At 38.6% G+C, this 13,661-nt stretch overlaps 1 protein-coding gene across 1 annotated transcript in view; it reads right to left on the bottom strand.

Annotated features, from left to right (window-relative positions):
- Positions 1-13,661, bottom strand: part of LOC126473983 (uncharacterized) — a 243,021-nt gene that overhangs the window by 43,707 nt on the left and 185,653 nt on the right. The window contains exon 16 of the mRNA XM_050101371.1: positions 1,732-1,871. Coding sequence (XP_049957328.1) covers positions 1,732-1,871 — 140 coding nt within the window. The remainder of the gene's footprint in view (positions 1-1,731; positions 1,872-13,661) is intronic.

The following is a 13,661-nucleotide window of genomic DNA, read 5'->3' as shown; positions in this document are numbered from 1 at the left end:
ACCACTAGATATCACCATCTTCAACCCACGATGGGGTGGTGCGTTCATGGATTCACAGTATTTAGTGTGTGGTTAGGGCTATAATGTGGAGTTATATTTGATGTCTGCCTGTCTTGTAATTCTTTGTTTCCCCTGCAGATTTTGATGGTGGTTTGTCCTATCATACATGGATTGTCACGTGCTGTCGAGGCTAGTGTTTTCACATTGTTTTGCAGATGTATTACTAATCATGCATGGTTTGGATCAGATGCCCATCTGCTGTTTCATTTAAAGTTTTATCGAGATGTGATGTTTTTATGCACACTTACACCTTGGAAGTCACAGTGACATGATGCATTGGTTTTGTGATTACATCACTTTACTGACTACACTGTTTGGTAGGCTATGTTGACTATTAGCACTTTTACTTACGTAGTTTCATTCTATATGCAGATATGACCTGAAGGTATACCTCCAGGGTGTGAAATTGGTCGTCATACAGAGAAAACACAACAAAAAGTTATTGCAGATTCAGACTTTCACTCAGTTTAACGTAGACTATTTTACCATCTCTGATTTTAAATTGTTTCATTGACCTTCACATTATGTACACGTTTTTCAGCTGTGGTTGCTCGACCTATAAGATTATTGGTAGATTACACAGAAATACCGGCCTTCTAGTCACAGTTTTCGCCGTTGTCACTTCTAAAATTCACTACGTTTATTTGTTTCATCACTCTAAGCATTTTCTTCTACAGAGTACATTATCTTGATTTGCATCAAGGGTACTGGACACGAAGCACTTAGGAGAGAATCTGGTGACATTGTATGCCACAAAGAGAGAATCCAATATCATCACATAAGGCTGACTGATGTTTTTTTTAATCCCGCACATTTTGTGAGTGCATAATTGCCTTCTAAAGGGCAACTGGAGTAGTATTTTTTGGAGACGGAATTTAAATGGCTTGTTTATGATGACATCATGCACCTACAGTGTTGAAATCACCTCCAGGTGTAATGACTGGCTTTGTCTTCAGTGTAATAACATACATCTGAGACTATTCAACACTCACTGAAGTGAAATAATATGTAATGGTACACCCTGAACCACACTTAAATTCTGCGAGAGGGAATTTACTTTTATTAAGTAAGTACCTCACAAGTTTGTAATGTATTCAAAGTACGCTGAGCCTTTATCCTTGGACAAACACCAGTATGAAGTTAAAGTACAAAAAATAATAATACAGATTAATATTTTTTATTATATTTTATATGTGCTTCCCTTCCCTTTTTGCTGTTCAAAATGATCCCACATATAAAAATTCGACCACAAACCACATAAGAGAGTGTACATCATCTAGGTGCCATTATGTAGAAGTTTATCATTTGCATTTTAAGAATGCACCATATGAGATGAAGTGATGTCTACATTTCAGTGAAATGAATGAGCGAACTCACATTTTATGTTGGCATTTATACGTCAATAAACTGAATATACTAAAAAAAATTCACAATGTTTATGGAAAATTACATGTTTTCAGACACAGGGAAAAGTGTAAGAGGAAATGTCTTCACTCACAATACATACATATGAAGAGGTAAGCACATTACTTATCATAAAGGCCATTTTTACCCCATTTTAAGAAAAAACAAATTTAAAAAAAAGTAAACATAGCATGTTCCAAATTTTACAAGTATCAACATGGAAATATGCATTCAGAGTATTAACATACAAAACATTTTCCTACTTACTTCAGTCCAAAGATTCCTTCCATCTGAACACTGAAGCAGGAGTTAAGTGTTGTTGCAATAACATCAGCTCCTCTTAATATATTAATCTGTGCCATGCGCTCATCTGCTAACTGCTTGGATCGATTTGAGCTTGAACTTGTCTGAAATAAATGTGGTATGAAACTGTTGCCAAATTTTGCAACTGACATTCATGTTAGGGTGTACTTATTAAATATTCAGGAAGGTTTTCATTAGCACAAGAATGATGAATAAAATTTATGAGCAGTAGTCAAATGAAAATGAGATAGATGGGAAAAAAGTAAAGTAATCCCTATAATTGCCAATACATTTAGGCAAGACAGTCAATGCCTTCCAGGAAAAATGTTTGCGATCCCACAGGTTGCCATGGATGCTTTGACTATGCAACAGAAGTTTCGGTGTGAAGCCCTTACATATCCTCCACACAGTCCTGATCTTTCCTCATGTGATTTCCATAATTTTGTAGCCCTGAAGAAAGACAATGGTGATTTGCTTTGGACAAAGAGGTGAACGCCTGGGTACAATCACCATTCCACAGGCAACCACAAACATTTTTCTGTGAAGGCATTGACCATCTTGTCTCACAGTCGGATAAATGTATTAACTGCTATGGTGATTATTTATCAAATAATAAACAGCTTATTTACTTTTTTCCATCTGTTTTATTTTCATCTGATTGCCCTATTACAACAGGCATAAGAGCTTGTGGAATTTAAGTTAACATAGTGCCAAAAGAGGAGGTATACAAGCCTCGTTAGTTCACATTATGTCAAATTTTGGTACAATGAGATGTTCTCCTCACACCTCATACAATATAAAGCTTCTGTAAAATCAAAAAAAGTTAGAGAGTACTCACAGTGTAACATTTCATCAAGGACTCTCAATGTCAGTGTCAGATAGACCGCCAGTGACAGAGCACCTTGTGATCCTGCCGCTAATAAGGCGAGTACACCATTCGTTTTTTTTTTACGAGCTTGCAACAGGAGCAACTTATTTAGATACCTGTGTAGTTACTACTTTATTTTTTGTAATTTCTTGCATGTTCAAGTGCTTACTAGGCACAACCTTTTATTTTAATAACAGTGTAGCGTACAGTACCGCCGATGTTATCAACCCTTGTATCGACCACCATATCATACAGGCTTCTGTTTGTTTTGATTAGTGTAGCTCAGTGTCAGTTAGACCATCAGTGAGAGAGCACTTCAAATTCCTGCTCCTAATAAGGCGAATATATCACTCGTTTGTTACATATTTTTACTAGCTTCAAATAGGAGCGACTTCAGTAATGGATAGGAACTGTGATTGCTGTCTACAGATGTTAGCTGAGTTGATCACACTTTGCTCAGAACTCCAGGCTGTGTTGGCTTCTGTCACACAGCTTGAGGCTGCTGTCAAGGGGCATAACTGTGGGGGGTCGTACATGGGGATGCGAGGGACATCAAGCATGTCCAATGTGTCCCCCGATCGGTCCACTGCTGTAACCACCCCGGGTACTGCCTGTAATGAGGTTGATCCCTCACTCGTGGTCAAGTGGGAGATCATTCCGAAGTCTGGCAGGCAGCGAAAGAATTTCTGAGGGGCCGATCGTAAGGCCTCCCTGGTTCATTTGACGAACAGATTTCGGGCGTTATCTATGGCTGACAAAGTCTCTAAGCCGGATGCAGTCATCCAACATGTTCCAGAGGAAGTTTCTCGGCCCGCAAATTCTGGGCACTCACAGAGGGTGGGTTTGCTGGTAGTTGGGAGATCCAATGTTAGGTGTGTAATGGGGCCCCTTAGGAATGTGGCTGCCAAGGAGGGGAAGGAAGCCAGTGTGCACTGGATGTGCATACCGGTGGGAGTCATCTCGGATGTGGAAAGGGTGCTTCTAGATGCCAAGAAGAGTACAGGGTGCAGCCAACTGCAGGTGGTGGCTCATGTCAGTATCAATGATGTGTGTCATTTTGGATCAGGAGAGATTCTCTCTGGTTTCAAGCAACTAGCATAAATGGTAAAGACTGCCAGTCTTGCTTGCGAGATTAAGGCAGAGCTCATCATCTGCAGCATCCATACCAAAAAATCCCACCTATAGAGCCTATCCACACAGGGATTCTGTTTCTGCATTGACAGCAGCTCCCATTGCCCAGTATGGTGAAGATCTCACAAAGGCCTTCACAGACAGGCACTATCCGCCTGACCTAGTCCACAGACAGATTTCCTGTGGTATATCTCCACACATCCCAATTGACCTACCACCCTCAAGATCCAGCTACTAAGCAGCCTACCCCTCATCACTCAAAACCACCCCCGACTGGAACATCTGAATCACATCCTTTGTCAGAGCTTAGGTTGTCTGTCATCATGCCCTGGTATATAGAACAACCTATCCAAGGTCCTTCCCACCCCTCTTGAAATGGGGTTCCATCATCACTCAACCTCCACATCATCCTGGTCCATCCCTATGCCACTCCCAATCCCAACCCCTTGTCAAAGGTTCATATCCTTGTGGAAGACCCAGGTGCAAGACCTGCCAAATCCACCCACCCAGGACCTCCTATTCCAGTCTTGTCACAGGCTTATCCTAACACAACAGAGGCTGGGCCCCCCGTGAAAGCATCATGTATCACATCTGCTGCAATCATCATTCAGTTTCTTGTATTGGCATGACTACCAGCCTGTTATCCTGCAGGATGAATGGCCACCACCAACTGTGGCCAAGACCAAAGTGGACTACGTTATTACACAACATGCAGTTGAACAAACCAGGCCTGATTTCAATGGGTGCTTCATAACTTGGGAGATCTCTATCTTCCCCTACACCACCAGCTTTTGTAAGTTGTGAAGGTGGGACACATTCTTCGGAATTCGTTGTGGCCTCAATCTATGGTAACATACCGTCCCAACATCCTCCACCCAACAGTTCCACCCCCCCCCCCCTCTATCCTCTATATTATCACATCCTCCCAGGTCTCATCTCCTCACCCTCTTTGTGCACTAATCTTTGCCAATGTATCCACTGTTCTTTTCCCATCTTTGCTCCTCTCCTTTCTGCTCCCTTTTTTCACATCCGTCTGCCTCAGTCTCCCGATCCTGCACCAGGTAGCCTTTTCTGCCATCTATAGTCCCTATACACTTTGCCAGGCAGCATTGTTTCTTATTCACCCACCCGTACTCTGCTATCCCTCCCCCTTCCCTTATCCACTCCACTATGGATTGTTGTTCCCCTTCAATGGGTTTCAGCTTCAGTCTGTCCTTAGCAGCCAGAGGCAGCATTCGTGTGTGTGGGATGTGCTTGTTTGTGTGACTGTGTAGGTGTTTTTTGTTCCTGCTGAGGGCTTTGGCTGTAAGTTTACTGTATAACAGCCTTTTCGTCATGCTGTTCGCATTTCAAGGTTTCATCTTTATGGAGAATAACAATCTATCCTTTCCATAATTGTTAATATTCCAACCTGGAGTATTCATTGTTTCATTATAGTTTCAGTTAGACAGTTGTCAATACTAAGCTGCTATGCACTGTCGCCAGCTGTGTTCAAAAACGGCAAAATGCAAGAGCATACTGTTACTGCTTGAAGTTAAGATAAACATTATTGATTCATTAACAAAAGGAGAAACTGTCATGATGTTAGCTGATAAGTGTGGTGTAGATACTTCTACAATAAGCAGTGTTAAGAAGAATACCATTCACTTTTGAAGTACACCTGCAACTTGATAATGAAGATGGGAGTAATTATCGACATGTGGTAAAGAAATCAAAAAATGAACTTTTACAAAAATGAACAACCGGGCAAGTGATATCTTGTCCTTTGCTCTGTGGAAAGGTACTACAGTTAAATGAAGGAAATAGGTTGTGATGAATCCTTTGTGGCGAGTAATGTATGGTTGTACAGTTTTAAATTTTGTCATGGAATTTGCAAATCAGAAATACAAGTAAAATAAACATCAGCAGATGTAGAGACAGCAAATTCATTTAAAGAATGTTTTGAAAAAAAGAATTTCAGAAAAATGACTATGGTTTGATTTTTGTTTACAACAGTGATGAAACCGGATTAAATTGTAAATCATTACCGTAAACAGCAAGAGAGTTCAGCTCCAGAATAGAAAACTAGTAAAGAGCAAGTAACATTGGTTTGTGCAAATGCTACAGGGACCTTAAAATGAGTTTGCTCATCACTGGAAAATCTAAAAACCCCAGATGCTTCAAAAATATACGGGTTCCCTTAATTTACAAAAATCAAAAAAGCACATGAATAAACACCAAAATATTCACTAACTGATATGAGAACACTTTTATTCCTGAAGTAAAACAATTTTGAAACAAACTTCGTAAACAAGGAAAAGTCCTACCTTCACTGGATAATGCACCAACCCCTCTTTAGGCTGAATCATTAGAGAGAGAAAATGCAGTAAAATGTAGTAAAATTTTTGCCTCTTTAAGGTAACATCCTTGCTATAACCAATGGATCAAAGTAGTATAAGCATTAAAACAACTTTGTAGAAAACATGATGAAGATAACACAGATATTGTTTTGCAATTTTTCAAGCAAATGAATTTAAAAGAGTGTTGTTACTTGACTGTAGATGCATGAGACTTGACTGAAAGGAAGGCACTGAAAAAAACTTGGAACGGAACCATAAAGTGGAAGTACAAAAATTCAATAACTGGTATGAGTGATTCTGTTTTGGAGGATATAAATGAGCCTACAACAAATGTACAAATACACTGGGACTGTGATGCCAACAGTATAGAAGAACGGCTCACTTATAATGTTTTTAAATCATATCGGATGATTACATTGTTGACAATATATTCCAAGCATTTCATTCACTGGAAACAGCTTTCAAATGGTTTGAAAAACAACATGATATCCTGATTTTACAACAGTTAAAACAAATGCATGATGAAGTAGCAATGAATGGCAAATATTGTTCGTCAAATGACAATTACCAAATAGTTTAAGCAAAATTAAACTACAGTGACTATCCTATGTGACTTTTGTTAGGTATTTCACAATTAACGTTGCAGTATTTTAGTAATATTAAGAAAATATGTACGCACATTCGAAAATGTATGTCTAATCTGTTTTAACAAATTTAATTTGTTGTTTTGAATTAACACCTAACATTATGTATTAACCCTATAAAGATAACCATAAGCCAATGTACCTAAAAGGTAACCAATGCCTATGACATAGGTCATATTTCTAGAGTTAAAAATACAAAAAATAGATTTTCTTCATACATTCAATTATCTGGATCTTTGACTATCCCAGTGACTTATGACAACAATTATTCCAGTTAATCAAGTCTCCACAGAAATTCAGTTTGCAAAATGTAACAATTAATTTGAGGTTTTGGACTTCTCTCTATGGAAATAAATATAGGTAGAACTACCTTATTTTGAACACAATAGGAGTTAACAAAATGTTCTGAAAATGGATGAACATAGGGAAGATCTGATACAGTGTTGGTTCTTGAGTATACTCAGTAAGAAGAAGAAAAAGAAGACCAGAAAGCAGAAGATAAGATTTTTTAGTGCCAGTTTTTACAGTTGATGGGGAAAAAAACACACATAATCATAAAAACAAAATTGTGCAATCTTATCCTTGTCCTTCTTATCATCACATTCTTAATACAAGTCTCATGACTACAACCATTGTCATCTCTCTTGTACTTCATTTCCTGATAGCACCCGAAGCCCAACGTCCTCTTGACCTCTTCACAAGATCATCCCATGGGTCTATCCCTTGGTCTTGGTCCCCAGTATTTTTTCTTCAAAGAGGTTTTGTAACGATTGGGAAATTGGCATCTTTCACCTATTTGCTTAAGAATTTTTTCAATAGTTTTTACCTGTGTACAGCTCATCTCAGTTATTTATCTGCACATCCAGATTTACTGAGTGAGATAATACCATTGTTAATATGTAATACTTTTTAACCAATGTAAACTTAATTGCACAGGGTATTTTTTGTTGTATCATGTTTGAGGGAGAACCGAAAAATAACCAGAATCGACCTGTTGTGTGTGGACGCTTTGTAGTTACATGTTGTGCCACTAGGTGGTGTTACTTTGGTATCTCCTATGTCACTCAGTAAGCTGGCGTAAGTCAGAGTTAAGTAGTTTGCTTGTGGTGCTCTGTTGTTAGCATTCCTATTCAACCCTTCAGTGATTAATGACATGGCCGACAAGAAGGAGCAAAGAATCTGTGTGAAATTTTGTTTTCTATTAGGCAAAACTGCAGCCAATACTATTGGGATGCTTCGCCAAGTCTTTAATGATAATGCTTTGGGGAAATCCCTGGTCTACGAGTTGTTTTCTTGTACTGAATCTGGCAGCATGTCAACTGAAGACTTGCCATGCCCTGGCCGTCCTTCGACAGGAAGAAATGATGAAAACATTGCCACAATCAAATGTGCAATTGACGAAGATCATCGAAGAACGAGTGATTAAATTTCTGAGGAAATGACAGTGTCATGGAGCACTGTCCAACAACTTTTAATTGATGATTTGCACTTGAGAAAAGTGCCTGCAAAATTTGTTCCTCACTTGCTTACAGATGACCAAAGAGCAAACCGCGTGATTTTTTGCCACAGCTTGAGGGGTGAAGTGCAGGGGAACTGTGACTGGGGATGAGAGTTGGTGGTACGGGTACGACCCAGAGTCAAGCAAATGTCGAGCCACCAGAAACTCAAACATCCCCACGAATCCAAGAAAGCATGTCAAGTGCAGTCCATTGTGAAAACAATGGTGTTTTTTTTAATGTGAATGGTATTGTCCACAAGGAGTTCGTTCCTCTAGGAGAAACAGTGAACTCACATGTTTATCTGGATGTGTTACGAAGATTACAGGACAGTCTGCAATGAAATTGGTCAGAATCATGGAAAAGTGGGAACTGGTTGCTGCACCATGACAATGCTCCAGCCCACAAAGTTCTGACAGTCAACAGTTTACGGCAAAAAACAACATGGTGCTTGGACCTCATCCACCCTACTTACCCGATCTGACTCCATCTGACTCATATTTTTTCCCCCACGGATGAAGTAAACTCTAAAAGGAAATTGATTCAGTCATGTGGATGGCATCAAAGAAACCACGCCAACTGCTTTGAAAAGTGTCCTGTCTCAAGAGTTCCAGAACTGTTTTCACCCTGGTAAAAGCATTGGGCAAGTGCAATAACTCGCATGGACGATACTTCGAAGTGCATTAAAGTCTTGTGAATGTAGAGTTCAATAAAAATGGAAAAATTAACAAAAATTGTGATTATTTTTCGGTTCCCCTTCATATTAGGATTTCTTCCCTTTTAATTCATGGATGCAGTGTGGGAAGAATGGCTGGTTGCACCCTCTGTATGAGCTATTATGTGGTTAATTTCATCTTTGTGATCTCTATAGGAAAAATAAGGAAGAGGCTGAAAAACATATACAGTTTCTGCTGTGGAAAACGATTCTTGAAGTTATTTTTTCAACATTTCTGATACACTCTTTCACCAGTCAAACAAGTTTGTGCCTTTTGCACTCCCCTTCTTTGAATATGCTTGATGTTCCCTTTTAGTCTCCTGATATGAGTTCCCATACTCTTGTGCAATTTTCATTTATGGGCTATGCAACTATATTGTATCAATATAATGGAAGGAAACATTCCACGTGGGAAAAATTATATATAAATACAAAGATGAGGTGACTTACCGAACAAAAACGCTGGCAGGTCGATAGACACACAAACAAACACAAACATACACACAAAATTCAAGCTTTCGCAACAAATTGTTGCCTCATCAGGAAAGAGGGAAGGAGAGGGGAAGACGAAAGGAAGTGGGTTTTAAAGGAGAGGGTAAGGAGTCATTCCAATCCCGGGAGCGGAAAGACTTACCTTAGGGGGAAAAAAGGACAGGTATACACTCGCACACACGCACATATCCATCCACACATACAGACACAAGCAGACATATTTAAAGACCAAATATGGTCTTTAAATATGTCTGCTTGTGTCTGTATGTGTGGATGGATATGTGCGTGTGTGCGAGTGTATACCTGTCCTTTTTTCCCCCTAAGGTAAGTCTTTCCGCTCCCGGGATTGGAATGACTCCTTACCCTCTCCTTTAAAACCCACTTCCTTTCGTCTTCCCCTCTCCTTCCCTCTTTCCTGATGAGGCAACAATTTGTTGCGAAAGCTTGAATTTTGTGTGTATGTTTGTGTTTGTTTGTGTGTCTATCGACCTGCCAGCGTTTTTGTTCGGTAAGTCACCTCATCTTTGTATTTATATACAACTATATTGTATGTTATTTCTTTTGCAGGCCAACTGCAGTTTTCCAGTATCCTATCAATGAATCGCACCCTGTCAGTTGCTTTTGCTACATATGGGCCTATGCAGTCATTCCACTTCACATCTTCACACATTGTTGCTCTAAGTGACATGACACATTATACTTGTGACTCATTAATCACATAGCTGAAGGATATAATACTATGCTTTTTACATTTCATTTCATGAAGTACATACCTTCAGATTTCTCTACATTAAGAACAAGTTGCCAGTCTTTGCATCAAGCTTATATTTTTGCACAATCCAACAGGATATTATTGCAATTTTGACTAGATAGAATTTTCTCCCAATAACTGCACTTCCAAAATTGCAACTATTATTATTTAGTACATCAATAATGTACATCATAAACAGAAATAGTTATATTGTATTTTCCTGGGACACACCAGTACTAATAAATTGTCTGTAGCTGACTCATCACACAGGATAATGTGCTGCAACCAGTCTGTCAGGACATTTTTGCATTATACAGAGTGCAGCAGAACCGACTAAGCAGTTTTAAGGAGCAATAAAAAGTAACTATGGATGTATAGAAAAAAATGTTTTTATTTTCTAAATTAGTACAATATACCATTTTACATTTATTTAGTTTTGAAAATAATGTCCTGAAGATGGTGGCCATTAGCATCAATACATTGTTATAGACAATCGCTGAAGTTTCGAGCAGCTCTTGCACACATATCACGGGGTATGGCATTCACTTCGTCGATAACACGTCCTTTTAACTCTAGTAGGGTGTGAGGGTGGCTTTTGAAAACCTTTTCCTTCAGATATCCCCAAAGAAAGTAGTCACAAATTCTGAAATCTGGTGACCATGCAGGCCACCCAACATCACCCATCAAAGAGACGAGGTGTCCTGGAAACATTTCTCTCGAAACATCAAGTGAAAAATGAGTTGTGTGAGCAGTAGCTCCATCCTGTTGAAACCACAATTCCCCCAGTCCACATTCTTCAACAATCTCGTCTATTCTGGGTTGCAGAAAATTTTCCAACATTGAAATATAATGTGTGGAATTCACTGTCACGGTCACTCCTTCCTCCTCAAAAAAGTAAGGGCCTACCCACACGAATTGTGATATGGCACACCACACTGTCACTTTAGGAGAACGTTTCCTCCAACTGCCGAACCCAGGACCGAATTGTGTTTGCATTAGGAATGGCATTGTTGCATGGAATATTGAACTGTTGCCGAAAAGCTTGTTGTGTAGCGATCACAGATCTGTTGTTTTCAAAATAAGAGCGAACTGCAAACCACGATGTACACCGGTCCAGACCATGTTGGCTACTGAAATGGGGTCAACACCTGAACAAAGGCAGACCACGTGCAACTGCCTACCCCCACCACAACCCCAGCGGTAATTGATAGAAACTGCTTAGTTGGTTCTGCCGCACTCTGTAGTAAGATAGACCATAGAAAAGTAATTTATTTAGAAAGCTGCAATGTGGTAGTGAATTGAAAGTTTTTTGGAAGTCCAGAAACATTGAATCAATCTGATTCCTCCCGAGAGTTGATTTCTGTATAAAACCTCACGGAGACTCCATCTGGCCCTAAGACCTTACTGAAAATGTGCATTTAGTTGACTTCAAAACCCCAAGTACTGTTTACTATGTCATTCATCTTAGTGATAGAATGGCTATTAAATGAAGACAACACTGCTGAATTTTTCTTCATAAAGGAATATTTGAAGGCAGAAATCACCACTAATATGAAGAAAAATTGCCATAGGGCACATTTTATTTGTGTTTTTATTACTAGTTTCACTCTGCCAACAGGAGCATCTTAAGATTCTCATCACCTAATGGCACCATATCAAAAGTTCAGAGCTCTATAAGTGGTGCTTGGTCAGATCTAATGATCTTTATATTTATGAATATCATCTGTTATAATAAGAAATAATTTCCTAAGTAAAAAAACCTGTTCCACTTGATCAATTTTTGGGTTGTCCAGGTTTAGATTCATAGTACTTGTTTGTTTCCACTTTCTTATGACCAGGGGCTTTGTTTTTCTTTGCATTTATCTGTAATCTGTATTGTTTGAGAGAAGCTGCTAGAACTTTCAGTATCCTGTCACATATGAGTACATATCTGAGCCTGCAACTAAGGCACGCCATCAGTGAATCTTTTGCTGTGGGTTGGTTCTCCACTTATCTTTACCCACTTCGTTTCTGTTTAAAGATGTCAATTACTTTCTCAATAAATATGCCCAATAAGTATTGTGAAAGTGGATATTCCTGCCTTGTACTTCTTATGATTTTTACTCTTCGTATTGTTATTTATCTATATTCTAGACTGAGGCCCAAAAAATTTCCAAATTTGTTTCCTACTCTCTCTCTCTTTTTTATTTTTTTCCTTATACATATCTTCTTCATACACTGAAACATAAATTTCCAATTTACCATCCCACAGGCCTTTTTCAAATCTATGAAAGTAACAATATTCTCTCTGTTCTGTACAGGACCATTGTTATCCACAACTTATTGAAGTATGATGAAATGTGACATGATCACATTGGAGCACACCTATCATTATGCTCTCAAAGATAAGTCTGCATATTCTTCTTATCTTTTCTAGGCCATGATGATGATGATGAAATGGATTAAAACTGATTATTAAACAGAAAAAAAGAGTGTGATCAAGGACTGTTTTGAATTCTACAACTTCCTTTGAATTATGTTGCACTAAGATTGAATACCTAATCTACTGATCTACTGACTTTACAATCCTGCACAGTGATGCTCATTGTTTTAAAATATTGTATTTATTTATTGTATTTACACTATGTAGATTAAATATCTGGCTATATCACAACACGAATAAGAATGTAAGGTGTAACTATTACTGTCAATCAGAAGCACACATTCTTTACATATAATCAGAACTCCCATTGGCTTTTAGAAAAATTACATATTCCAACTGATACACTGAAGATGAATAAATCTGGGAATACACTCCCGTCAGCCTCCATTAATTATTATTGTAAATGCACATGCTAATTTAGCACATTGCGCAGTTGCTTAGAAAGGGATATTGATAGCAGCCAAGAAGAATAATGACTTGTAGCATTTTGTTACTGAACAGTTAATGTGTTTGATATACTGTTTTCATTAAGTTGGGCTACATAAAACATTACGATAATCTACATGAAACTTTATGCATAAGCAAGATTTTATTTCTCACAAACTAAATAAGCCATTTTAAACATTATGGTTCATTTTTTAAATTGTGAAAGCGTCTTGGGTGTTACGTTGGATGTTGCCACAGAAATTGACGCAGCTGCAACTGCACATAATAACCATCTACCTTGGTGAAACATTAACAATGTAGGAAAAGATAGATTGCTATTTACTGTAAAGAAGACACATTAAGTTGCAGACATGCACAATTAAAAGACACTTATACAAAGCTTTTGGTCACAGCCTTCATCAGCAAAGGAGAAACACACACCATTCATACACACAAGCAAGCTCACCTCACACAGTGTATGTATGACTTTTGGGTAGGGAGGACACAGCACGTTATCTCAGATGGAGAACCACTGTCAGACATAGAACTAACTTCGGGTGTATGCCAGGGAACTGTGTTGGGACTCTTGCTGTTAATGTTCTATACTAAT

This window comes from Schistocerca serialis, chromosome 4, assembly GCF_023864345.2.
Source record: "Schistocerca serialis cubense isolate TAMUIC-IGC-003099 chromosome 4, iqSchSeri2.2, whole genome shotgun sequence".
Classification (NCBI taxonomy): Eukaryota; Metazoa; Arthropoda; class Insecta; order Orthoptera; family Acrididae; genus Schistocerca; species Schistocerca serialis.
Note: the sequence above shows the minus strand (reverse complement) of the source record. Positions and strands in the feature narration are given on the sequence as shown.